The sequence below is a fragment of the Cygnus olor genome, chromosome 4, assembly GCF_009769625.2.
Source record: "Cygnus olor isolate bCygOlo1 chromosome 4, bCygOlo1.pri.v2, whole genome shotgun sequence".
Taxonomy (NCBI): domain Eukaryota; kingdom Metazoa; phylum Chordata; class Aves; order Anseriformes; family Anatidae; genus Cygnus; species Cygnus olor.
In genome coordinates, this window is record NC_049172.1 from 53,447,998 (window position 1) to 53,475,241 (window position 27,244).

A 27,244-nucleotide genomic window follows, 5' to 3' on the forward strand; every position below is an offset into this window, starting at 1 on the left:
AACGTACCTGATGGCAGTGCGACACTACGTTGTTTCCATTACTCACATTTTCGCTTTCTCTATCAGGCCCTGCTAATAAATGCATTAAAATGCAAAGGTTACTTCCAGATTTGTTCTCTTGCATTTTTTGTATTTTTAAGTCTCATAAATGGAGTAAAACAAGTATTTAAGTACATGCACAAGAGAAAAAAAGCAGCTAATCAAATCAAATCCAACCACTGTACTCTCTAATTCTGTCTATACAACACGAAACTTTTCATTTCAGACAAAGTTCAGTCCCCTGTCAGAAAACAAGGTAGAAAAGGGAAGAAGAAAAGGAAATGCCTGCCAACAGATTTTTCTCAATAAGCCTAGGAGTAGCAAAGGAGACGGTTTGTGAGCCTTCTGCATTCTTTCATTTCTGACAGCAGCCAGTAACAGAACAGGACTCTCAAATGCTTTGTTATTTAACGTCAAAATCTATACCCAGCTAGAGACCAAAGTGCTTTTAAAAACACTTAAACTATCTTTTCTGCTCTCTTCCTTCTCCCACGCAACGTAATTTTCACAGCGTGTTCAGAGGGCTTTATCTACTTCAAGTTTCAACTAAGGTCCTCCTTTTCTCAGAAAATTCAGCCAAAGTGCAAGACACTGTCTCGTACGTCCTGATGCGAGCCGCTCTGCTGGGGCATCTTCTCCGCTCCCGTGATTTCTGAGCCTTGCATGTGGCCTGCACCACAGACAGGTTCTTCTTCTCAGAAGCTGCATCTTGCTCTGAGTAAGAAACAAAAGCTTTGCACATTGAATACAAAGTTGGAGAGTGCAGGAACAGCCCGGGCTCACGCGAAGCAGGTGATGGAGAAGTAACCTCAAGTCTAGGAGGAGCGGGGCCCTGCTCGCTAGGACGGGCTCCCAGGCTCTTCTCCACGTGGCTCACCAGGAGAAGGGGAAGCTAATGCACAGCAGCACTCAGCCCATGCTTGACAGGTGACAGAATCTGTCCAACACCACACCGCGCTGTGTCCTTTGAAGCTGGGAAGCTGCTTTTGCCAGAGGCCCACCGACAGGTGAGCATGGAGGCCGGTCAGCTAGGCACGGCGGGACAAGGAGACATGGGACAGGCCCAGCCACCAGCAAGCACATCCTCACACACCACAACTCTCGTTAAGAACAACTGTCTTTGTACACCTCTTTCACTGGTGTTTCCCCCGTCACCAGAGATTTCTTCAGGTGAAACCAGATTTCTAGCAGCTGAGCACTCTCACTGCCAGCTTTTCTAGAAGCCAGATAAGGACAGCTCACAGAAGACCTCGGGTATTCTCACCGCTCATCTGTATTCCCCCACGCTTGTTAAATGTCTCCACAGGACCCCAAACACCTTCCTCCTGCAAAAGGTCAAAGCCTGGGATATGGCAAAACCAGGGAGCCTTGGGATGACGAAGGGTGCAGATACACAGCCTGATGGGCTAGAAAAGCAACAGGGAGCTGTCCTCCTTGATTAGGTACAGAGGGTTGCTTGGTTGGTTGTTTCTCAGAAAGCAGTGACAGTACCTGCAAAATGTCTTTCCAGCCCCAGGAGAGCCGAGAGATACCAAATCCTCCTGTGGCTTCCCTCCTACGTCCTTTGGTAGCCTCCCACACAGCGCAGAGCCCTGCTGAAGGTCAGGGGGCCTCTGCCAAACTCGGTTTGGGGGAGGAAGGCCTCCATGGGGCAGAGCTCTCCAAAAACCTCGTAGCCCCCAGTGCAGACCCCAGGCAGCTCAGCGGCTTTGCCGTGAGCAATGTCCAGGCCCCAGAGCAATGCAAAGGGCTGGAACTAGTGAGACCAGACCACTGGTTATGTCAGGGCTCCTGCAGTTAGTACTGCTGCTTAAAATTGCATTCCTGCTTCGTGTTACAAAATAGGGAGATAGAGAGGAATATTTGGAAAGAGAAAACTCCTGCCAGATGGAGCTGCAACTTCTTCACATCGTGTTTCCGGAGAGCCTGTCCCACAGTCAGGTTGAAGGGCAGTGAATAAAGGTAACACCTCTCCGTAAAACTGCAATTCTTCTGTGCTACAGAACTTCCTTGCACATCCTCCCCAGCTGTACTTGCATACCTTTCTGCGAATGGCCTTCATGGAGGCAGCACTGGCTGGAATTCATAATTCAAGACTTGGTGTCTCTGAACTGCTGGAAATGGTTTGTAACCTTTTGTAAGTTGCAACTCCAGTAAGATCTAACTAAGAAGCTAACACATAGTTTAATGCACAAAGTATTTGCGACTGTTAAAAAAAAAAAAAAGGAAAATAAATCTGAGCAAGACTCTTCCTAATGAGGTTAACATCATTCATGTTTCCATTTTTTATATGGATCTCTTTTTTTTTTTTCTGTGATCGAGACCTGGACAAATAATAAGCTTTTATTTTAGTACTCGGAGAACCAGTGAAAGGGCAGCAGCAAGGGTAAGGACCGGTTCCATCAGGATGAGATGGCATTGGAAACAAGTACCACCACTGAAGATCACAGGTGCTGCTTATTATTATTGGCATACACATGCGGGTGGCCTCATGGAGGAATGGAAAGCAGAACATTTAAAGAATACTTATTTAGAGTTTTCTGTGCTGGTAGCAATCAGAACTGGCAACAAATGCAAATGCCACTTCCCCAAATTTTGACTTGCTTTAGCTATTGATGCAAATGAAGACAGGTTTACTTAGTATTTCTAGTTGCTGCTGGAATTCTAAACGCAGCTGAGAGCAAAAGGAAGTGGCTAACAGCGATTCAGATTCCCGAGCATGGATCTCCAGATGTATGCAGGCATCTAACAGGGTTTCCACGTCACCAGGTCCTGATGCTTCCACATACAAAGGCTTCTCAGCTCCACAACTTTCCCTTGCATCTACTACACAGAACACGTCAACGGTAGCACCATCCAACCAATTTCCTGCAACATATTCTCTTACTACCGGAAGGTCCACTTAAGTCCTTCAAGTCTATGAGGCAGACAGTGCTGCACTCTGCTGATCCCCCGGTGCCACAGCTGAGTAATGGATACATACAGTTCCCAGTTCTGCAACTCCAAATGAAGGTTTGTTGCACACCGGGATAAAACAGAAGCACAAGAAGTCTTTGGACGTCAGAAATAAAGATACATTCAGGTTTGAAGAAAGCATTTGCAAGAACAGGGCACTGACGAGACCATGACTGCTGGAGCCTCAGAGCACAAGGTATGCCGGACCATCAGCCAGATTTTTCACTCAAGTGTTATCTAGTAACCAGCAGCCTCACAAAGTAGAGTTCACAATAGGAAGCTGAATAGGGAGGTTGGAGAAGAGCACAGAACAGTTCATGAAATTTGATGGTGGCCCACATACAACAGCAATGTGAGTACCACTTCAAAGTAACTTCCCAAACAAAACATACTACAGTGACCTGTGGCACACTTCACACCGATTCAAGGTGCACAACTTAAAAAAGATCACAACTTAAAAAAGAAAGCAAGAAGCCAAACAACATTAGGAAAGCAAGATAGGAATGAGAACAGCTTATTCACAAAGGCATCCTAAACGTTTTCTAGGGAAGAAGAAATCCAGCCCATCAGGTCCTAAGCTGGAAACTACATTACACAGCTCCATCAGTACAATTACATCTTCTTCATATGTTCAAATGTACTTCTATTTCTGAAGCCACCAGGCCAGTTGAACACAGCACATACGCAGCCATTATGCAGCTATTAGAAAGATGAAGACTATTTTCAGCTTAATGTAAACCCACAGATACATGACCTCATCCTCGTCCAGGTACATCAACAAAAAGCTTACAGCCTCCAAATGACTGTCACTACTTCCTTGGCGGAGACCTAAACTTACCGATTTACCTTCAGAAAGTAGTTCACACGAGTTCACGTTAAATGACTGAAAAACATCAGCCAGCTCGATTTAAATACTTTTAAATAGTGGGTTGAGCTAACACAGACCACTTTTGAGACAGAACACGGATCAGTTACATAAATCAACCCACCAGTAGATCAAAATCCCCAGTGAAGTCATGAGAAGAAGCAGCTAGCAAACTTAGCTTCTTCCACAAGCACAGCTGGATTTAGGAGAAAATATCAGCGTATGGCCTTACTTAATTGCGAGAAGCAGTGTCACTGAAGACTAATTAACACCCTACCAACATTTTTATAGTAGCAGGGCCTCTGTAGTAAAGAGGATGGCAGCAACTTCCTAAAACCCAAGAAGTAATAATTGAGCATAGAAAACTCAAGAAAACATAAAACCCATGAATTAGTTAGTTCAGCAACTTTTACTAGCACTCAATTCACACACAGGTGAACTTTATTTAAAATAATAAGACTGATTATTTCAGCCATTTAGCTACAGATCAGCACACAGGGAGGAGTCCAAGATGACAGACCATGAAGGCCTCAGAACTACAACCCCCCTAAGTTCGTATTACAATGTATTTACACGCAAAGACAAGACAACAAGTTGAGTGTCTTTTGTAAAATTGACAAGATCACAACTAAGGACTCACCTACACCATAAAGTGAAACAGCTACAAACAAGCCATGGATGTTCCCCCACACCATGCCTAGGCTAACATTTTTGTCATGTACTGTTGCACTTTCACATCTGTAACACCAAGAATCTCACTTCCCTCCTACATCAGCGCCTTCCCCAGCTGAAAACCTGTAACATTAAAACAACAGAGGGAGAGTCCTTTAAAAATTAAAAATAGTATAGAGAAGGCCACAAAAAAAAAACTAATGTCATAGTTTAATAAATAAATAAGAACACACGACAGGAAAAAGCCTATAAGGAAGAAATTAAAGGATTTTCCAGATGTGCTTTGATGCTGGCTCATCACGTGGGTCCTGCCGACAGCAACAAGAACTACTGCAACTTGAAAGCGCTGCAAACCCATGACCCACACCAGCCCTGCCCTACTAATGGTGACTGTACCCCCATGAATCAGGGCTAAACCTGTTATTACAAACGTATCCCACGCTTGATTTTTTTTTCTGCCCTTTTGCAATTTGCTTCAGGTTTACATCCTGACCTCAGGCTCACCCAGTCACATCCTATGACAAAGTATCTTCAGCTTTTATTTGAGTGAAAGGTGAAATGGACGAAGGGATGGAAATCTCAAAAAAAAAAAAAAAAACTTTTGGAGGATTTGAGCTTAAGCTCCACATGAATTATTCTCATCTTTTAACCGCATGGCCCTACTGAAAGCTTCATTAGACTTGAGATGGGTGCTCAACTTTGGTAAGAGTTTGTGTCAAAACACTGTAAGCATCTCTTAAGAGTCAAAGGGTTCTTAGTCGTTTAGAACAGGACTTTTAAAAGTAACATCCAGAAAAACAGTACTTTTTTCTCTCATTTTAAGCTGGGCTCCTCTGAATTCCCAGTGACCTTATGGCACTTGGTGCAAACTGTAGACCACGTCCAAAGCACCTGGGAACACCACGCTACATAGGACGTGCCTTAAATAACCGCATGGTAAACGTGGTCCGGCAGTTTCCGACCGTTCAGCACAAGCAGTCCTTCCGAGCACTAAAAACCTTTTGCTTTCCTTTTGCACTGGGCGGATTTAACTCGCAGGGCTCTGCATTTCAGGGATGTTTTTATGGCCTACGCTGCACCGCATGGGGGGGGAACCCTTCCTCCAGCGGCCGGGGCGGCCACGGAGGCCGCGGCCCTTCCCTTTCCAAGTCTGTGGGGTGAAGGGGCCGGTGTCTCCCCGAGGAAGACCGACGGCGCTCGGCGACCGGAGCCCACAGAGCAGCGGCCCCAGCCCGCAGGCGGAGCTGCCCGCCGCCATTACCGCTCCCCGAGGCTCTCCTCACCGGGCACCCGGCCCCTTCCCCTTCCTCCCCGGCAGCGCCCAGCCCCGGCCAGCGGGCGGCTCCCACCTCCTCCTCCTCCTCCTCTACCGCCTCCCTCCCTCCCGGCTGCGGCCGCCCGGTGCCGGGCCCCCTCCGGCAGCCTCCCCGCTCCCGAAATGGCGGCCGGCCGGCGGCGGCGGGCAGCGCAGCCCCGCGCCCTATCGGCAGCAGGGGGAGGGCGAGGCTCCTCCCCGGCCCCGCCGCTCCGCGCCGGACCCCGGCGGCCCTTGGTTACCTCCCGCCGCTCGGCTCCCTCGCTCCTGCCGGCCGCTGGGGCTGCGGGGCTGCTCGGCGGCGGCGGCGGAGGCAGGGGGAGACGGGGAGGCTCCGGCGGATCGTGCGCCGCGGGGCCACAGTGCCGCTCTCCGACCGGCCGGGGAAGGGCAGCCGGGAGGAGGCTCCGCGCCGCCCTCTCTCTCCCCCCCGACCTCCCCTGCCGGGCCCCGCAGCGCCGCCTCGGAGGCCGGGCTGGCCGCGGGAGGCTGCAGCCGGGCTCCGGGCACAGCCCTGCCTCCTGCCGGCATCCGCCGTGGCTCCCCGAAACGCGGGGGAAATCGGGGCTTGTTCCCCGCAGGCTGCCGCTTGCCGGCTTGTTGAGGCGGGCGGCCATAAAGCTGCTGATAGGGCTTCCCGTGTCAGCCTTGTCACGGTTGTCCCGTGCCCTGCCGGTATGGCAAAACTTACCAAAAACCCTCCCTACAGAGGGCATGGCACCGGCGACGGGAGGTAGGCCGGTTTACCAAGCCGTCGGAGATTGAAGAGGTCGAGGAGGGTTAAATCTATGAGCCATGTAGTGACAGGCTCCAAATTTCTAATTAAAAAGAAAGCAAATGTTTATCTTCTGATGCCCTATTTTACTACGCAGTTTCTAAGGCCACAGCAAAAGAGCCTTGAGCGCAGCCTGGCAGGATGGAGGGGTTCTGCGGGCTGATCCTGGAGGATAAATGGTGTCAAGAAGCCAAGGTTTTTGAGGAAATGGGGGAATCTGGTGGGATCTGGCATCTGTGATTGCAGTGGAGGAGGGTATGAGCTGCGGGAGGAGTAGAAGAGAAACTGATGAGAGGTTTTCATTACCTGCAGCAAGCAAGGAATGTTTGGTGGAGATAGATGGTGGCAGATTATGGAAAGATGAAAAAGGAGAGACGTGCTTCTGACAGACTGGGATGATGATGAGCACCTCTTAAATTGGAACTGCCGTGAAGAGAACTAAGCACCCGAGCTGGAATTTTGAATGCATCAACAAAAGGGACAAAGCTCTTTAGAGAAATTCAAGAGGTTCTACTGGGAAACTTTTCTGTGATTTTATATAAGTTTGATGATCCAAGAAATTTGAGGTTCAACAAAAAGCCATTAAAATACAATGGGAAAATCGCTGATGAAGTTTACCCGCTACTGACTGCTAAGAAGGGCGCTCCATTACAGGGCCACAGGCTTCCTGCCTCCCCGCCTGTCCGAGCAAGATAACAGGAGGGGCTCAGCTCCTCCCTGCCCTTTCACTCGGTTCCAAGCTGGAGACAGGTGTTCCTCACGCCCCCCTTTGTCCCTTCCCCACACCTCTTTGTTTCGGGATGCCCCCCACCACCACCTGCATTCAGCTTCTCCCCACGCGGCACAATGCAGCCAGGGGGAAGCGACCTGGGGGGGCTCACGCTGTGATTTTCCCAGTGTCCAGAAGCAAGGATTCCTCTCTTGTGAAAGGCGAGAACCGTTTCTTCCCGGAGGCAGTAAAGCCGTCTCCCAGCCCACAGATCACTTACATTGTGATTCAGCCAATTCAGGGAAGAAGGTGGCATCTCCAAGTCCCATTTGTCCTTTTTCCTTCAAAGAGGGGAACAAGAAGTGGTCTTTAGCAGACTACTCACGCTAAATTGCTACTTACGAGCCCCTAATCTCGCACGCCTCTCAAGAAAGCCCAAGGGGAGTGACGGCCAGTTTTGTCCCTCGGTCACTCGTGCTGCCCCGGTGGCTTCCTCTGGGGCCAGAGGTTGTTTCCCCCTGCCACCAGCACTGACTTGTCAGCATTACAGCTGTAACTTTACTGTCCGTAAAGAAAAAGCAGGCACAAAATTAAGAGAGAGTTTTAAGATTAAATAATTATGTATGGGTAGCTCACTGGGGTTTTCTTGTGAAATCCGCACAATGGTGCTCGGAGTATCTTTTCTATTGCTTGTGGGGATCACAGCCCCCAAGTGCCATCTGTTTGATAGCATAGCGACTGAAAAGCAAATTAATATTTTGTACGTAGTCTCGTATATATTTTGCAATACAAGTAATGCTTAAAATTGAGAAAAGTATTCAAAACATTTAATGTTTGGGGGATTAGATTGATTTAAGCATTGCTAATTTGCCTGTCAACTTTGCTGTTCCAGTGCTTATCTCCTAGTTATATGGTGTGCGATATTTAAATAAATAAGGACAAACATTTCCATTTCTAATACAATACGTATATGCATATTCATCCGCAGGATGTGCTGTTAAGTTTCAAAAAAGCAGTCACTTGCCACGACTCGCAGAAGGAAAATTAAAAGTTATTCAATACCCCGATATTGTAAATGTCCCAAAATATGAAGGAAAACCAGTGATCAGTGTTTGTGTGTGTGTGTCTTGTGTCAAGTGATGATTTCATGCATGTACAAGGAACAGTTTCCTAACTTCATTTGTTCAGCGCCTGGATGAATATCAGAAACAAAATCTTTTCTCTATAAGGGTGTGATGCTGGTAAAGTGTTAATCATACGTTTGGAAAAATAGGTCATGTAAATTCCAGTCTAATGACTGTGCTTTATATTTTTAAGGTTGCCAAAAAGAGGAAGAGAAGGGGTTTTGGTATGCTCGAGTCTGATAGCCTTCATTAAACTGCCTTGCTAGTGGGGTGTTGCTGCTGGCACTTGATGCATGAAACTATGTTGTTCTTTGCCAGTTGTACATATTACAGTATTTGACACCATGAAAATGCCAGACTAATTTGGGTACTGGCAGATTTCTCACTACCACAGTTAACAGTTTAAACAGGAGGTGGTTTGGTATCTAGATAATTATAATCACTGTAATAGAGCTTCTTTCAACTATCTTTATGTCTTTCTTTGAGTTTTCACACAACTGTTTTTCAAACTTAACACAGTAATCACTTATTATCCGCTATTGTTTTTTCCATTCCTTTGTCTCCCCTTATGTCTACAGTTGGCTTGTTTTTACTTGGAATGGCTCGAACATACAGCATGTAATCTGTGCTGTTTGGCACAAGTGTTTAGTCTGGTCTTCACTGGATGCTTTAACAACAGATTTTCCATTTCAGCTTCTACGATGCTGCCTTCTCCAAGTAAAAATACTGCACTATGTTCTTGCTTATGTTATAACTCACATTAAAATATTATTACTACCAGATTTGGGCCATAAAAACAAGAAAATGTCAGTCCCTTTTAAAGTTTCTGGTTATATACAGCCTATGACTACTCAGCAAATTGTCACTTCCTTCCATCTATGGTCAAATTGCCTTCGAGGGTATATAGTTAAAAGTGATTAGATTAGATTAGATTAGATTTTGGTTTGCATGGACAATTTGCAGCTAGACTGTAGTCTTGAATAACATTCTTACGTGGTAAAAAAGACGTTTAATTCTGTCAGCATTAAAGATTTTAATTTTTACTTACAGTAACATTAAATATACAATAGTAAGTACTGTAGGGAAACACCTGAGAACTCAGGGTGCATTAAAAATTCACGTGTGCCCACAGTACATATAAAACATCTTTCCAGAAACTCATGGCATAGTTTTCATCATCATTCATATATATATATATATATTGGGCTATTAATACGTACGAACAGAGCCCCAAATTATAGTGTTATTCCCACCCTTCAGAAAGGAGAGATGAAAAAAATCTCATATCTAGTTCCCAGAGTAAGCATTTATGTAAAAATTGTTTCAGTCCCTCCATGCTACAAACCGCCGTCTTCCTAAGAATCCTTCCATATTCTGTTGCCACCTTTACGTTTCATTTACACTCGAGAGAAAAAAAGGTGTTAGCTTATCCTTTTTTTCTTTTCCTTCCCCCAATAGATTTAACTTAATGCTGATTTAAAGATGTTTAACTTGGCCTTGGCTTCTTGGACTGTCTGCGTCTCCAGTTAGTACTACTTTGTCCATGATCTTGGAGTTTGCGTTCCTACAAGAAATAACTCTTCCCTCAGCCAAGATTTGATTTCTCAAGTAGAAATTTAATTCTCTAAGTAAAATTTTAAAAGAGAGAGAGAGAGAAGGGGAAGAGAAAGAAGCTTTATATAAATAAATGTTTGCAGAATAAGTCACACAGCTGTCTCTTCTCCTCCAGTCCTCTCCAGATTTATATCAAATGCATAGTGAATTACAGTGTTTTATCTCCATAAAGGGACTCCACGTCTTACTTCTGTACTTGAAGTACCCTGATCTTCTATTCCATACAGCTAATGACTCCTTAGTTAACCGTAGAAATTAACTGTTCAGTTAGAATCACTGCAGTAATGTTAATTTATTCACATATACATTTTTTTCATACCAAATAACACATTTTTCTGCACCTATATTAAAACAATGCATTCATTCCTTTTATACAGGGTCCTATTTCAGCATTATTTTAAGTGAGGAAAAATTAGTATTTAGAAGCAGCAAAAAATTAGATTGTGGGGCAATGTCCACCTCACTGAAGACAACAGCAAAAATTCTGATGGCTTCAATAAGATCAAGATTTTAGGTGAGCAGATCAGACTAATTCCAGCATTACCACTAATGAATCATAAATTGACAAGTTAGTTAACAAGTCAACACTCGTTCATGATAGGTTCATGTACTCATCTGTAAACTGTCAAAGGATTGTATGAGTTTACTGCTGAAAGTTAGTAGTTGTATGAGTTTTCAATTTTTTGTTTAAAAGGCATTCTAAAGCAACATATTGCTAGTATTCAAGTAAAGTGCTTGAACTTTAAAGAGAGATTCTAGATATATTGCAGAACATAAATAAAATTTGCTTATTATACCTGATAAACATTGCAAGAACATATGAAGTACAAAGATGCTTGGGTTTTTGCAAAGGAGATAGGGAGAGATGATGAAAACAAATGCTGTAATCCAAGAAGTAAAGAATTATACTTAATTGTGTCTTTTCTGCAGACAAAGAGTGAGATCATGGTTGTATGGCCGAAAGAAGCCTCCCTGCCACAAAGTACTTTCTGAATTTGGAATAAACTCACGTTTCAGTTTTGATTTGTGGTGAATCAGATTCATGTATTGGATGTTCTCTGCTGCGCTGTTTTCATCAATCTGATATGTCAAATTTCATAGATATCAAAAATCCATCCTGATCTGTTGAAACTGGGGAAAGGAAAAACAAGTTATGCTTAATACGCTCCCCTGAAGTATGATAAAAAGTAATAAGCTGGCTGTTATTGAAACTGTCATGTTTTTATCTGTTGGATATTACTGACTTTATTTTGGAAAATTGCATCGACCTTATCCCATAGCAAATTTAATATTAGTGGTCTTAGACACCAATGTATTTAAGACATGGTCTAAGAACAAGGCAAGGAGTAAAACTGTACATTTGTAATATTTAAAAGATCAGGCTTCATTTATATCACTGCAATAATTAGACCAAGCATACCAGGATAAAAGAAAAAAAGAATAATGTTTGACACTTCTGTAACTTTTACTGTCCACAACATATGTCATTAAACAAACAAAAAACATCCATTTTATACCTCAGTTGGCAGAGCCCACTTCTCAAACACAATGCAACAGCTGTTTCACCACACCATGCAATGCCACAGAACAGGTTAACAGGCATAAATATGCAATCCAGTTGAAACTGCAGAAACTCTGCAAGCCGAGTGCTGTTATCTGAACTGGAATTTGACCAGGATGTTTACTTACTGTTTTTTTACAAAACAATGTGTATGCAGACCAAGAAAGAAGACATTTCCAAGGAACAGTATCGTTCACGGCCTCCATTCACTGGTAAAGCCGGAGCTGCAAGAACAACACTGCCCTGGGACAGGAAATCTCCAGGTCTTCAGCCTGCAGAGAAGCTGCCTTGGGCAGCTACTGGACCATGGTAGCCACAGGTGCAGAAGGAATTGCTCTGGTTTGGAACTGGGCTACAATTTTCTACATGAAAACAGAACTAACTTCATTCAAGAATTTTCAGTATGAAACTTGAGCATTTTATTTTGTTGGGCAGCTGAGCTTTTCCTGGGTTATTTTATTCAGTCAGGTCCCTAGTATAAGTCATATGTACTAAATCCGCATCATCCTATGTTGGGACCATGTCTTCACTAAGGAAAACAGGGACAGAGGCAGAAAGGAAAGGAAGTTTTTATCTTTTAGCTGGAAAAAAATGTACTGTGATGTGTACCAGAGGGTTAAAGTAATTTTATCTTTCTACCTGTTTGCCTTCACTCCAATAGCATATAAAAACTACAAACTACCTTGCCCGTATTAAGATTTCAGCACAGTAAGTTATTATATATCACCTAAAATAACCATTCTGTTTAGAGTAAAACAGGTGCATTTCCTCAAATATATTACCTCCAAAGTTCACTTAATGCAATTGAGTCTTTCTGAGATGAAGAATTAAGCATTCAAAAATAAATCATTTACTGAAAAAGTCAATTTAAATTTGGCTTTATAAAGAAAAGTTACAAAGAGCTATCAGTTACTGTTTTCTTTTGATTATGTGATATCTTTTCAATTAAAATTTGTCTGCTTTTATAGTTTATGTATTTTCATATTTCATGGTGGTGGTTTTGTTTGTTTGTTTGTTTTGATGTTAGTCCGTCTATTTAACCTTATTAAAATCCTGAAAAAAAATCATAAAAACCTTTTAGTGATTCTAAATTTAAAAAAAAAAAAAAATCACAGTATTTTCATTCTACTGAAAGTTTGGGGGTGCCTACTGTTCTACTGCTCTGATTCAGAGATTTTAAAATATTAATACATTGGACCGTGCTGCAGAATGGAATTTCTAAGTAAATTTAATGTTAAGTACAACCCTGAATTTCAGGCAAGTTTAAGTTACCTATTTATTAATGTCGCTTGAATGATGAAATGCTTTTACCTGTCAAGAAAGACTTGACTCCAGTATCTGTACAAATCATTTACCAGAAGTTAATTTCCTGACTATCACTACTCATTTATAAATCTGTTTTCCTCACAGCGACTGACCTTCAACTAATAAGAGATTAAAAAAGATATAGAAATCTATTTGCTTTCTTTCAGCAAAGTGTTTCTTAGAGGCCTTATCTTCACTTACAGATCAGACCTGGGCCTGCATATTTCACAAAACTTTCTGAGATCAAAATTCTACATGATATAAGCATATGCTATACATGCTATATTAGCATAGGCATTTTACATGTATCCTGTGTGGTGTCAGTGTTCCTCAATCACCATTCTTACAAAAAAAAAATAATAATAATAAGGTCTGGCTACAGCAAACCTTAAACTTAACCTCTATTGTGAATATCTGAGAAGTATTCCAGCTGCTTATAAAAATAAATTAGGAAACACTTTATAGTCTAAAACCACTAGCACTCGTTTATGAATTCAATTTCACTAACTAGTTTCTAAACTTGAATAACTTGTATGCTGTACTTCTTATGCTGAGACAAGTAGCCAAGGAGATGGGGGAAGGGAGCAGGGAGCACTGTGCATTTAAAAACAGCTGCATAGACTACATCTTTTTTTTTCTTTTTTTTCTTTTTTTTAAGGAAATTCTTTGTTCAGTATGCGATTCTGTGTAACTGTCATATGACAGTACCTCAATTATTTAAATAGGAAACTGGCTCCATGTTTTTTTGGTCACTGCTGAATAGGGAACTACTGGGCTTTTTCCTTTCCTGTAAATTCTGATTTTTTTTTTTTTTTTTTGATCTCTTCAAAATCCACTTAGCACTTCTACTTTTTAACATTTCACACCCTCTGTCACTGGAAATGGGGCCACATTCTTTCCCAGTGAATAACACCAGCAACAAAAGGAACTCAAATGTAGAGTGCTGCAGGCAGCTAAAGACCACCCTATGGTTTCAGAGATATAACACAACAGTCACTCATTTACAGGACATCCTCCAGTTTCCTATTTATTTGGGGTCTAGGTAAAAAACGAGTGTTAGCTTGGACATGCCAAACTCATGCCAAATCCAAGTCACCAGGCCGAGGGAGTCAGATCATAACACAAGCTCCACTCCACCCTGCTCATGATATTCAGATCTGTATCTGTAACCAGATTTAGCTCACACACAATTCAGGATGTTGCAATTTGGATGTGGGCCCATCTGTAATAGACAACCTAAAAAAAAAAAAAGAAACAAAAACAGTTAATACAACTAGCATGAAAACATGTTTAAGCTTTCTTCAAATAGATAATCAAACACTGAACTCTTTTAATTACTTGACTCCTCTTGTTTACACTCCCCAAAACCTGGAAGAAAGAACACAGTAACTTAAAAGAACATTGAAAGAGGATTAATTCATTTCTTCTATGCACTTCTTCCACTCCTGAGGTGTGATTTTGATTTCTCCTACGCAGTGGTGATGGTTAGGAGAGAACAATGGGCACTTTGAAACCAAAGAAGAATTTTATCTTCACATCATTTTTTGTTATGAACAGGACCATTTGCTACATACTAAAAATAAACTATATATACTACACAGTACTGAAGAGTAGAAATTGAAAATGGTTAAATACTTGCCAGAAAAACAAATCACAAATTTTCTCTCATCCATACATGTGTTAGCAGTTGCTTTCCTCAGCAGCATTATGCACTTCGTGCCTCTGATGACTCCTGGTGAATCTTTTTGGACCCTCCTAATTGCTGCTGCTTACACATCCACTTTTCAAATTCAGCAGTGATTAAAGGCACATACAAAGCAAATCTCTATCCGGATTATGTTTAAACCTATTATTAGAAATGAAGTGTAAGAGAAACAACACTTCTCTATGTTAGGTTTGTTTAATTTACCTGTCAACAGTCTAAACAGTCAGGTTCTCCCTTTTGTGGCTGGCAGGCTGTATCACTCCCAAGGACAATTACAGCTGCTGTCACATACATGTTCTTCCCCAGGTTCAGCAAGAAGACTAACATTTACTAACCATGGGAGCCTCAAAACAGCAAGCAGGCATGCAGAAACAAAAACTCCCTATATATTTTGATGCGGCTCTTCAGCTGACCTGGAACTCCCCTTCGTGTGTAAATGGGAGAAAAAATCCACAACAATCTCTTTTTTAACTTTGAATTTTGTTAGTATGCTCTGATTCGTAAAAATATTGCAAGTTCTTTCATCTAGTTTCAGAGAAGACTTTTTGTAGCTTCCAAATATGCAAAGCCAAAATCAAACTAGAAAGGAGGTTGATATTAAGTAAATATTAACCGTAGGTGTACCTAGTTTTAAGATATGTAAGAGAGCATTTAATCATATTGTTTGCAAAATTTGGCGTCTCCAGTTCAACTTGAATTTGGCAACAGTGTACTTACTGATCATAAACAATGATATTTAAAATATACCTGCAATTCACTCGGGGCTATTTTTTTCACCTTCTCTCTCTACTTTTTTTTTTTTTTTCACTCACATGAAACTCCCTGATGCCCAGCTAGCTCCAGATTCTCTAGCATGTGTTCATCCCAATTCCTACCATTTCTCTTGCTCATTCATACTTTTTCTTGTGTTCCCACTTCTCATAGCTAGCAATGGGCCATGGGAAAATCCTTTTAGAAAGGAAAACAGAGACAAACCCCAAAACTGGGGGTTGGTACAGCAGACTAAATATTACTGCAAATTAGCTTGAATTCAGGAAACTGTAAAGCTCTTGTTTTTATTTATTTATTTATTCACAGATTATGTCAGCACTTGTGTACTTATTTAGTCTTATTTCTTCCTTGCTATATGAAGCTACTTCTTAGGGGGCTAAAGGACCTATTGTGGGTTACTACCTAACTTTTTCTTCCCCTATAAGTAATGTTGTTCTGTTCTTACTATATCCAGAGTCTGTTTGATTTATCAACTTATTCTTCCATTTAAATCTTTTTTACTATAAAGCTCTGTGAGAGAACACACTCTTACAGTTTTTGAAGGATAGAAGCCTGACTGAGTGAACCAAGGCAGTGTCAGAGCTAAATGATAATGAAAATTAATGAAGAAACTGGTTCACTCGAGTTTTTTTCTCCATGTGCTGGGTTACAGATGTCTGCTGAGCAAATCTTGAAGGAAGTTAAAAAATATTTATCATATATAAATCAATGGCATCCCGTAATCAAAAAATGAGTATATATAAAGTAGCAGCTTAAAATGTTCACATGCTCGCTAAAAATCTCTCTGCCTTTTTAATACTGTCAGATAAAGGAGGCTGACAGTTTTAGCATGTGCTTAACTGAAAATATAATAGATTAGGCATAAATACACAGTGTCTGGAAGATAAAAAGAACAGTACCAAGATATACTTAAGAAAGCAAGTGCTTATGCACTTCATACAGTGTAGTTACAGTATATTACACAGAGTACACATGAGCTGCCTTGCCAAATTCAGATAGGATATAAATAGTGCTATTAGATGTTGGTAAAATTGTAAGCGGATACATATCACTCCACTTTACAAAACGAATCTCTTTGCTGGCATTCAATAACACCACGTTCTGTGACCATACCAACGCGGACTTCCCAATATTCGGTCACAGCAAATTTTTGGTTAGTAATGTGGCTATTGTGAACACAACTTTTGTATTGCTAAGCATTCATGCCTGTCAAGACTATGCTTTTCTCATTTCTGTGTTTGCTCTTGCCTTGTCTAGCCTACTTCTGGCTTTGTCTGCTTAATAACCGGTATTTTGTCCTCTCCTTAGACACACATTCATGGTCCACTTTGTTAAATACCCATTCAAGCGCTGGCTCAGATAAACTCAGTCACCTTCTCTATTGACCAGTATTGTTGTTATTGAACACCATGCACCAGCACATTCGAGAAAACAAGAGAGTTCTTTTTACTCCAGACATCATCTGATGTATTTTCCTCTTTCATCTCTCACAACACTATTCTAGACAAAAGTCCTATAGTTTTCATGTTTTCTAGACAAGGGACCAGGAGGAAGAGATGTGTGAAACAGTATATTGAGATTTAATTTTATATTAAATGCATACATGCTGTGGTTCACCACATATCCTGAGTTTAGGAAAGCGTTCTTCCACTGACACTTGAAGCTCCATGCTGATGATCACTGTGTTGTCAGCGTGCTCCTTTGTCATGCTGTCATAACCCGCATGGCCGCAAAAATCCCACGCATTTACCGCAGAAGCTTTGTAAGGGTGAAATGACTGGCGCTGCAGAATTCAGATATGCTATTGTATTTTGTAAACTCAAATTGTTCTTTACAAGGGTTTGTAATTCCAGCTTTTACATTCAAGCTCCCAAATGGTGCAGCGGCATACATGGTGTAAGGTTTTAATGAACATTCCCTCAAGCTGTTCACAGAACACATCAACAGAGCCATCATTAGCTGCTTTTCTAGCAGCATAAACCTATATGATCAATACATTTCCTGACTTTGTTCAAAGGCAAATTGTAATGATTCTATTGCTTCAAGTCATACCCAAACACTTTGATGCTTCCCTGAGTATGGTAAACGCAACCCTTTTTTTAAGGCTCTGAATAGTACACAACATATCTATCCATCATGAGGAAGTGACCCCATCATTACATTACAGTTCTGAGATTTCACATCCATTCATCAAACATCTTTCTTTGACCATAATGGTAAATTCCAGGTCTCATTTGTAAAGTTTCATATCATTCTTTTCTTTACTGCAAGCAGCAGGCATTGTACCTGAGAAAGAATGAGGAACAGCAGCATTACAAACACAATCAATACTTCTCCTGAAGAAGCCTCTTAATCAGAACTTTAGTACCACACGTGTTCTCATTTTTAACAGATCGTAGAACAGTCCCCATCTAACTGGGGAAGAGGGAGACTGTTCTTATCATCTCCCCTTCAGTGGGCAGCTGTTGTGGGCTAAATGTATTACCAAACTTTCCCAGTTTTCTTGGTGGTTTTTCATCTAAGAGTGGTCCCACGCACTCAGAAATTCCCCAAATCCACCTTGTTTTTCAAAAAATATCAAGCAAACAAATAGCTGTGTGCTACTGTTGCAACTGCAGCTAACTGCAGATTTCCTTATAACCTGGCTGGGGAAAAAAAAAAAAGTGAAGGACTTTTCAGAACTGAAAAGTTGGATTTGCAATAGACTTCTTTTAAGTGACCATAGGCTGATGACTTAGTGCTCTTCGTCACAAATGCTTGTGCTGTGCAGCAAGTATTAGAGAGCCAATAAAAAGTTAATGAAAACTACAAGCTAGTCTTGAATGTGCCATAAATAAAGTAACTATACTTAATTAATAAAAATAGAATATAAGCTAACTTTATGCTTAATGGTCTAGCTACAGAGACTGTTCATGAATTCAACTACCTGGAATCAAATATATCCAATCAGAACCTGTCCAATAGAAACTGGAAAATTTTGAAAAATAGTTAATTCGGCCATGGCTTTCCTTATATAAGCCTGAAAAAACATTTCACCTCAAAATGGAGAAAGACTCGACTGGTGAAATACTTAATTTTTTGCTGTAGCAATTTATGAATGTGAATCCTGAGAAATTATTAACAGTGACAGGAAGAAAATTGAAGCTTTTGAGATGTGGCGCAAGCAAAGACTCTTGCATATCTCCTGGACAGAAAAGAAGATAAATGCTCATATTAAAGATATTATTGGAGAAAAGTAGACTTGGTTGTCAGAAATGAATCGGTCTGAATGTATGTGCTTTGGAGACATCAGGAGTAGAGATGGAAATAACCTTGAAAATGTAATTATGGAGTGAATGGTGACAAGTCATCGTAATAGAGAACCGCTAGAAGGGAGGTGGATAGATGGCAGGCAGTAGATTGCTGTGACTTCAGGTAGTGAATGCCCAAAACTAGCAATGGATTGAAGAGGCTTCTAAAAATTCTCCTATGATATCACCAATATGCAGACACTGATAAATTGATTTTACTTAACTTGCAAGTAAAGGAAACAACCACAATTGTTCTGTTAATACAGTATTTTATAAATTGCAAGTGTATTTGCAAGTACACACTTTTTTACCTTAGCTTACCAATCCCTGTTATCTCTGAACGTGACTTTGTATCATGAAAGTCTGGCGGCAAGTAAAACTGCCCTATCTGCAAATGTGATTCAAAATAAGGACAGTTTTAGACACTACAGGAGAAAACTGTCCTTAACAAAAACAGGGAAAAAAAAAAACCACATTTAGACAGATTATGGCTAGAAATCAGTTTCAAAGGAGAACATCACCCATACAGTACACGGTCTCTGCCTTACTTCAAAACGGGTGTATTCCATGAGCCGCCAGTGAGTCGTGGGACTCTCCCTTCTCTTTCCCGAGGAAGCCCTTGCTGTCTCCAGCTGATTGTCTTCATGAGATAGCACTCACAAGTCTCCCTCCAGGCTTTTATGGATTTTACTTTGATCAAAGCAACTTGCTTCCAAAGCCATCTTTGTTGCATTTATCACGTACAAGTGGAAGACTTTTCTTCCTAGCTTTGTTTTCTGCCTGGCCAATGTAGAACATGGAACACACACATTAAGTCTCCACAGTAAGGACAAAGCACCACTTCTATCCCTAGATGAGAGTCATTTCACTGCAAATAACCTCTACAATGGGATGCATTTTGGAGCTCTTTTGTTGTAGCAGCACACATTGCTTAGAAACCCACCTTTAACTCAGATGAGCGTAACCACCATTTTCAATTTACAGAAGATGTAAAAAGCACCAACTGTTATATAAAAAGAGGTAGTTAAAACAATTAGATGCTGTTATCCAAGACATATTACACTGCAAAGTTTAATTAGAAACATCAGGGATTTTTCTGAAGACCCAATACAGCAAACTTAGAGGCTATAATTTTAATTGGAGGCGCTGTGTGCAGATGCATACGTGAAAGAACAAACCGATAGACAAAGAGTAAAGAAGAACAGGAACAAGGACTAATACCGAAGTCAGAAAGCTAAAGGAGAAACCTTCTGTGCAATACTGAGGACAAAAAAAAAAATATTTTCTAAGGCTTGACTTCTACTGAGTTCAGAGGAACTTGTGTGTTGCAGGAATAAAAGTATATTATGGAAAAAAATAAATAGGTTTTCATTAAAAAAAATAAAAAAACATTCATAACTAGGAAGCAACCTGATAGATATTGAAAACTGGCTAAATACTAGAGCTGAAAGCAAGTAACGATGTTTTGTTTCCTCTTGACTTATTTGTTGCCTAAAAAATACAACAGTGAAGGACCACACTCCACCTTTGCAGAGAGGTTCTGCAAAGCAGGACTTTCCAAGAGCATAGCTATTATTAGGAAGACAAGTGCTTTGCTAACCCACCAGATAGAATTTCTTACTTGTTTGCCCAGCTGACTGACAGATAGGACTTACTCTGCAGTTCGTGATACACTGCAGTGTCTTGATACGACTACTTCTTCGTTCTTGATCACTTGTACTATCTGTGCTTACTGTACTAACAAAGACCTGAGGACAACCATTAAGTGCACGTTGCTTAATTTAACATGAGCTAAGGGATTCCCTGTGCTTAAAGTTATCACTCCATGCTCTCTTCTGTTCCACTTGAAAGCCGTTTTGCTCTGAGAATCTTGTGCTGAATTATTTCCCCTACCAGAAGAAAATATTCCTCTTTTCCTGCTACTTTCCTTTAACCTCTCTTGACATGACAGAGAAAGAAGTGGAACAAACTTGCCCCACAACAGTGTATAGCACCCTTTGTTTTAGTCTGTTTATAAATTCCACTTGCAGTGGTAGATTAAATATATTAATAAACTTTAAAAAAAAAAAAAAAAAGGATTGGATTAAATGTACTTCAAAGAAAATAACAGGATTAAAAGTAAATAGATTTCAATAGAAATTTGGCCAGGTAGGAACTCAATAAAATCTGAGTAAAGACTAAAGGACTAGGTCTTATTATTAGACAGAGCCATCCATTAAAACCCAACTGATCATGTGAACCTGGCTACAGCTGTAAAAGCAGCAGAGTCCAAGTCAGATCTCAGCTGCATGCTGAAATTAGAAAGGTGAAGGTCAAATAAGCAAAGGCAACAAACCAGACACTAGTGGCTGCAGTCATGTCTGCGAGCAGATTTCAGGTCTCTTCCTTCAGACTACGAGTACCACAGGTCAGATGATCTGCAGCTTCTGTGTTTGCACATTTGGAAAACTGGATGCGTGCATTCAAGTTAATTGGCAGTTAAGTGTTCATTCATACCTCCCTTAATTGGGTCTGATATCAGAACCGCACGTTTTGTTTTAGTCCTTTAGAATTTCAAATGGTGCAGAAGTATGTATCCCGCTGCTTCCCTTCTGCCTCTGCTGCAGAGAGACAGAGAGACCACTGCCTAATCAGCCCGTGATTACAGAATTTGCACTTACTCCTCTCTCAACAACTTAGCTGATCATGATTTGTCTAAGACTCATTCAAAACAGCGTACATCTGACTAACAGCATCTAAATTAATAGCTATCCTAAGAGCCCTCTGACAGTTTTACACCAGCACGCTGGCAAAATACTCCTGCTGTGGACCCAGGGTATGTCAGTGAGGTTGTGCTTTGTACTGATACCAGAAACTACAGCCAGAGAGCAGGAGCAAATCCTACCAGGAATGGAATTACCTACCAGTAGAGCTGCATCTACATTTAATAGCTCAGGACTCCAACAACATCGGTGCTGGGGAGTGGCCAGACTTTTCATACTGCTGGCTAATCGTGTCTATGAAAGCAGAAATCTACTGTAAACCTCTCCTTCAATACTTAGATTTCTACTGATGTGTTTGGGATTTTTTTTTTCTCTGATATACTCCAGAAACAAAACCCTGAGAATTAAGAATCTTCAAACATTATTCCATAGTAATTGCTAACTTCACTATTTATCTGAAGTCTGCAAGAAGATCTTGGTCCACACAACCAAGAGCACTCCAGTGCACGGCTTCATGAACAGCTTGCTCAAGATGAAATAAAACTTTAACTGAATGAGCCAACCTTAGCTGGCACTCCTAAGTGAAATCTATTAACTGTCACATCTAACTACGTATTAGTTATAGAGTACGTTTATCTTATAATACAAGAGTTTATCTTATCCTTCAGTGGAAAATAAAAATGACGAGAAGTGCACAGTAGAGTTCTGCACTGTGTTTGTTCTTAACTTAGACTAAAAGCAAGTTGTGGGAGAGCAGCCATCTCCCCTTTCATTCTTTACCCTACTTCATGACCTGCTGTGTAAAAGTTTCTAGGTAAAGATGAGTCAGTTTGTGAAACACTCATAACTACAAGATCACAAGACACCAGGTCATATTAACAATTTACATAAAACACCACTTTTCAAGGATACAACAATACTTAAACATTTAAAAACAGAAACTTCACAGATTATAGTGAAATTTCTAGAATATGACACCTATGTGACTTCAGTTCTGCTCAACAAAGTCTGCTTAGCATCTTCTTGCCTTCATATTTAGGTCATAAAAAAAAATCCAACAAAGGGTCACTTCAAATTTACTTCTTGTACCATTTTTACTTACTAACTTCCATTCTCTCTTTTTCTATTTAAATTGAAGACAGCTCATATAGGTTTTTGATATATACTTTTCCTTTTTAGTAACAGAATAATCTTTTAGGATTTGTTTCTGATTTATTGTGTTAATTCAAAGTATATTAAAAATGAAGAATCTACATCAAATGAAGTGCTCATATTAGTCATTTGAATTGGAAAGCAAAGTACCTAATGTAAGAATGGTAAAGATAAAGAAAAAAACAAGTTCCTTAAAAGTATAATAGTTCTGACAATATGCAATTTCATATGTTATTGACAACAAATAAGGGTTGACAGCTAGTCTGAGTACTTGAGCTCTAAGGCAAATCTAATCTAAATGGCCACTGAAGTTTGAAGTTGGCTTTTTATTATCTATTATTCTTTTCAATCAGTAAAACCTCCTTAAAACTGAATCCTGTATCCCACTCCCATGGCCACTTTTCTATTGTGAGTGCCCCAATCCACTGATCCTTAAGCCTGGTGACAATCCCTTTTTTCTAACCTTGGACTTACAACCAGATCAAAACCCTTTGCCTGGCATCATTCTAGATTCCCAAATCAGCATCTGGGATCCGCTGTGTATTTCTGGCAACTCTCAGTCGTTTCCACTATCACCCTTCCGAGCTGGTTTCACGTAGGCTACGGACACTCAAGGCTTTCCATTTAACTCCTCCAGGACAACATTGTAAGCAAATAGGGAATACAGGTGTAGAAAAGAAAATTCCAACCCACACGTTATTGCACCTGAAGTACCTGAGAGCTCCTCAGTCTTTGTTTTCCTCCCAGCCCTTGTAAACCCGGACACGGACATCCTTCCCACAGGCTGCAGGGCTCATCCCTCCTGCGGGCCAGGCCAGCCGCTCTGCTGCGCATAGCTCCTGTACACTCAGCCAGCTCCTTGTCCCCTTCGGTCATGCTGATCCCAGCTGTCTTCCTCAAATTGCCTCTGCAGAAAATACACTAGAGATGTTCGAAAGTGAGAACAACGATACTTTCAGCTGGTTCACTTAACCAAGAAATTGGAGACAGGGCGGGCAGCTGGATAAGTACTTGTGTCTATACATGGACATGTATTACATGAACTGCAGATTCAAAATGGACAGATACATCCTACTTTGCTACTGACCTTCTTTCCAGACATATTCAATCTCTTGGAAAGATGAAAGAATATTACATTACAGAGTCATTTCACAGGGAAAGCCTTCCTGAGGTTACTGACAAGGGCCCCTTCAATCTGCACCTTCAGGTTCCTGCTGAAGATTTATAAGGAAACCAATGTTTGAGAAGCTCATCTGCCAACAGCGAAGGCAAAAAACATAGATGTCAATGTGTAGATGCAGATCTATCCCCAACCTGTCTGAGGAAGGGCTATTTACCTGCCTTCACACTGTTGGTGCCACCGTGCACAATTTACCACCAATTTTGTGATATATCACCCCAGCTGGGCCTAGACACCATCACCGGGGTACGAAATAAAAGCTGAAAGGGAAACATGGGGTCGAGCAGCACCTGCAAAACGCTGCCGAAACCACCAACAGCACCACGCACCTTGGTGTGGAGAGCACATACTGTGGGGACAAACATGTCCCAGTCCCCTCTGTGTCCCCCAGTCCTCACACACACACCTCACATGGCAAAGGAGGAGACCGCTGAGGGTCGGGGCTTGGCCGGGGGACAGCCCTGAGGGATCTGAGGAGCTCTGAGGGGCTGGGGACAGCCCTGAGGTGCCGGGGTTAACCCTGAGGGGTCGTGGTTAACCCTGAGGAGCCAGGGGTAGCCCTGAGGACTTCGGGGAGCACTGACGGGCTGGAGCCAGCCCCGAGGGGCCAGGGGAAGCCCCGAGGGACTGCGGGGAGCTCTGAGGGCTTCAGGCAGCCCCGAGGGGTCGCGGGGAGCCCTGAGGGGCCGCTCCGGGGCTTTTGGCGCCAAGCGTGAGGCAGCGCTGCGGCGGCCGTGCCCGGTACTGCCCGCCGCCGCCCTGCGGGAGGCTGGGCGGGGGGACGCCGCTCTCTGGCCGGTTTCCCCCGCTGCCCTGCGGCCGGGGCCGTGCCGTGCCGCCCCGGGCCAGGCTTGGGGAGGGGGGGGGATCCTGCCTAGGGCTGCGGGAGGAGGGAGGGGAGGCCGGGAGAGGGGGCGGCGCGGAGCCTCCTCCCGGCTGCCCTTCCCCGGCCGGTCGGAGAGCGGCACTGTGGCCCCGCGGCGCACGCTCCGCCGGAGCCTCCCCGTCTCCCCCTGCCTCCGCCGCCAGCAGCAGCAGCAGCGAGCAGCTCCCCCTCCCCCGTCCCCGAGCAGGAGCCGCCGCACCGCGGAGCAGGGAGGCGGCGAGGAGCGCAGGGCAGCGGCCGGCGGCGGGGGGGCGGCGGCGGCGGAGCGGCGAGAAGCAGCCGGCGCGGAGCCTGCTCAATGCTGCACCTTCCGGAGCTGCATGAGGTAAAGGCGGCTCCGAGTCCCGCTCCCCTCCTTCCTCCCCCTCCTCCTCCTCCGCCCCGAGGGGGGCCGGGGGTGCGCGGGGCCGGGGGCTGAGGGGGGTCTTTGTGGGCCCCGCTGGGGTGAGGGGCGGCGGGGCGCCGAGGGGCGGCGGCGAGGAGGGGCCGGGGGGCTGGGAGGGGGGGCCATGAAGTTGCGGGAACAAACGGAAAGTGGCCAGCGGCCTGGCCCCCTCCCCGGGGGGGTTCCGTGGGGCTCGGGGAGGGCCGCCGGGGGGGTTTTGTTTGCGATCGCCACCGCCTCCCTGCCTCCCTCCCCGCCTCCCTCCCCCTCCGCCGTTCGTTTCTCTGCCTCCTGATAGTTTTGAGGCCTAACCGCTTAGGCCTCGGCTCCCGGCGGCGGGGGGCCGGCTCCGAAGCTCCCCCCTCGGGGCCGGGGTTGGTCCCCCCCCGGTCCCTCCCCTCCGGGGCTCGCAGCGGGCCCCCGGGGCCGGGGCATCCTCGGATGGGGGCCGAAATTTCATTGTAAAAGCGTCGGCTCCGAAGTGAGAGCGTCGGGCTGGAGCAGCCCCGCGATGAAAGGAGGCGCCGGAGGGGAACCGAGGGGCCGGGGCGGCGGGGGGAGGCGGCGGCCCGGCCCCGGCGCTGCCCGGGCCGGCGGGGGGCGGCGGCGGGGGGCTCGGCCGGCGCGGCGGGGAGCGGGGCCTTGTGCGAATTGAGGGTTAGAAATGGGAAAAAGAGGGTTAGAAAGTCGTTCCCATTCCGCTGAACTTTTGTTTTCTGACCGATAGAGGCCGGTAGAGGACTGCGCAGAGGGAAAGTTTATAAGCGGCGGCGCCAGGATGGACTTCCCTGCTACCCAGCCGAAACCTGCCGCCGACGGTAAAATCATCTACTACCCTCCCGGGGTGAAGGAGATCACGGACAAAATTACCAACGATGAGGTGGTTAAACGGTTAAAGGTGAGCAATCGCGGCCCCTCTGCCCCGCAACTCTCTCTTCTCGAAGGAAACGTTTCCTCGCGGGAGAGGAGAACTGCCAGGGGTTTCTTGTCGCGGCTGAAATGTCCGCTCCTTGCCTACAGACCCTTGTAGGAATGCTGCTCCCTTGCTTCTCCTTAATGAGGAGGAATCCTTTTTTGTAATTTGTGACTGTACCCTTGTGTTCACTCAAAGCCGGAGTCGATGCAGCTGATTTGTGCGTGAAATACATCCGCGGTGTTGGAGACAGGTCTGAAGTGAAATCCTAAGTAACAATTGCGAGATATATTACCAAAAATACTTGCTGTCAAGCTAGAAGATGTCTGTGGGTTCCAGCAGAACAAGATGTGGTGGGGTGGGGGAAACAACTCGATCTAGTGTAGGGTGTTCTTGACCAACAAGCTAGCGGTGTTTACAGACAACGAAGGTGAATTTCTGGAATTTGTAGGCGGAATTTCAAAATTGTTTCATATGTAAAAATGCCCCAGATTCTGCAATTTGATTCAACTCGTGTGTGTCTTTCCTATTCAGTATAACTGGTGCTTGGCAAAGTTGCTAAATTTTCGTAAACAAAAGAGATTGTTATAAAAGCATTTTCTCTGCTTGTTTGACATCGTCCTGGGGGATTGTGAGGCTTATCTCTGTTTTTAATTTTTTTTTAATCTGCTTTTCCATTAGAAACATGAAATATTATGATACAATCATATTATTTCTTAACTCTGTGCTGAAGATTGATCAACACTTAACTTTATTCTCTAATATTGGCACAGCTCATTTGCTAACGCCATGGTCTTTGGACCAGAAAGTTTTCGTAACCTGGGATTTGATCCTGTGCCCAGGGTGGAGATGTAGTAATGATTTTTCTGAGATCAGAAATATTCTCTCATCTGATGATGTGTTTCCCATCACAATCGTAACCCCACAAAGATTGAAAAATAGAAATTGTGGTCTTGGCTAGTCACCGAGTACCCTGAAATATGCCTTAACTATAAATGTGAAGAGACTATAAGCTTTGTCCGATGCTCTCAAAGCAGTGAGGTATATGCCAGCAGTTACTTGGAAAATGAGCCGTGCTGTCCAATTGTAGTTCTGAAAATTGTCTGTTGAATGCAAGAGTCTAACCTGGTATTTTCAGAGCTGCTGTGGAATATTGCCAGTTATAGGAGAAGAACCTAGAGCTTTGTTTGGACAGAGACCTTGAATCAAAGTCTGTGTGGAGTGGGGAGGAGCGCAGTTTTGAGACTAAATGACTTTTATTTTGTCCCAGTTGGAGAACTTGTAATGGTGGGCCATGCCATCTGAGATAATAGAAATAATAGCATT

At 43.3% G+C, this 27,244-nt stretch overlaps 2 protein-coding genes and 1 long non-coding RNA gene across 13 annotated transcripts in view; 1 reads left to right on the forward strand and 2 right to left on the reverse strand.

Annotated features, from left to right (window-relative positions):
* N4BP2 (NEDD4 binding protein 2) overlaps window positions 1–11,708 on the reverse strand; it is a 46,947-nt gene extending 35,239 nt beyond the window's left edge. For 2 of the 5 annotated variants that reach the window (XM_040554447.1, XM_040554448.1), the window contains exon 1: window positions 6,089–11,705. The gene's annotated coding sequence lies outside the window, so the exon portion shown is untranslated. Of the gene's footprint in view, window positions 1–7; window positions 5,789–6,088 lie in introns of those variants that run through there. The other 3 variants (XM_040554452.1, XM_040554450.1, XM_040554454.1) reach the window with 3 other exon arrangements.
* A 1,971-nt stretch (window positions 11,709–13,679) lies between these two features.
* Window positions 13,680–24,355, reverse strand: LOC121069319. 3 transcript variants are annotated; one of them, XR_005819382.1, is made up of 6 exons: window positions 23,892–24,355; window positions 23,642–23,768; window positions 23,269–23,461; window positions 19,249–19,480; window positions 17,014–17,696; window positions 13,680–14,170 (listed from the first exon to the last, which is right to left on the reverse strand). It is a non-coding gene; the product is annotated as an uncharacterized LOC121069319 (long non-coding RNA). The 3 variants fall into 3 exon arrangements; XR_005819383.1 differs by having other exon boundaries at window positions 23,642–23,807; XR_005819381.1 differs by having other exon boundaries at window positions 23,642–24,355.
* A 293-nt stretch (window positions 24,356–24,648) lies between these two features.
* The window catches only part of PDS5A (PDS5 cohesin associated factor A), a 79,242-nt gene continuing 76,646 nt past the window's right edge, over window positions 24,649–27,244 (forward strand). Inside the window, exons 1-2 of one of the 5 annotated variants that reach the window (XM_040555397.1) lie at window positions 24,649–24,945; window positions 25,733–25,903. In XM_040555397.1, coding sequence (XP_040411331.1) covers window positions 24,919–24,945; window positions 25,733–25,903 — 198 coding nt within the window. In that variant the 5' untranslated portion in view covers window positions 24,649–24,918. Of the gene's footprint in view, window positions 25,065–25,314; window positions 25,487–25,732; window positions 25,904–27,244 lie in introns of those variants that run through there. The other 4 variants (XM_040555401.1, XM_040555402.1, XM_040555400.1 and 1 more) reach the window with 4 other exon arrangements.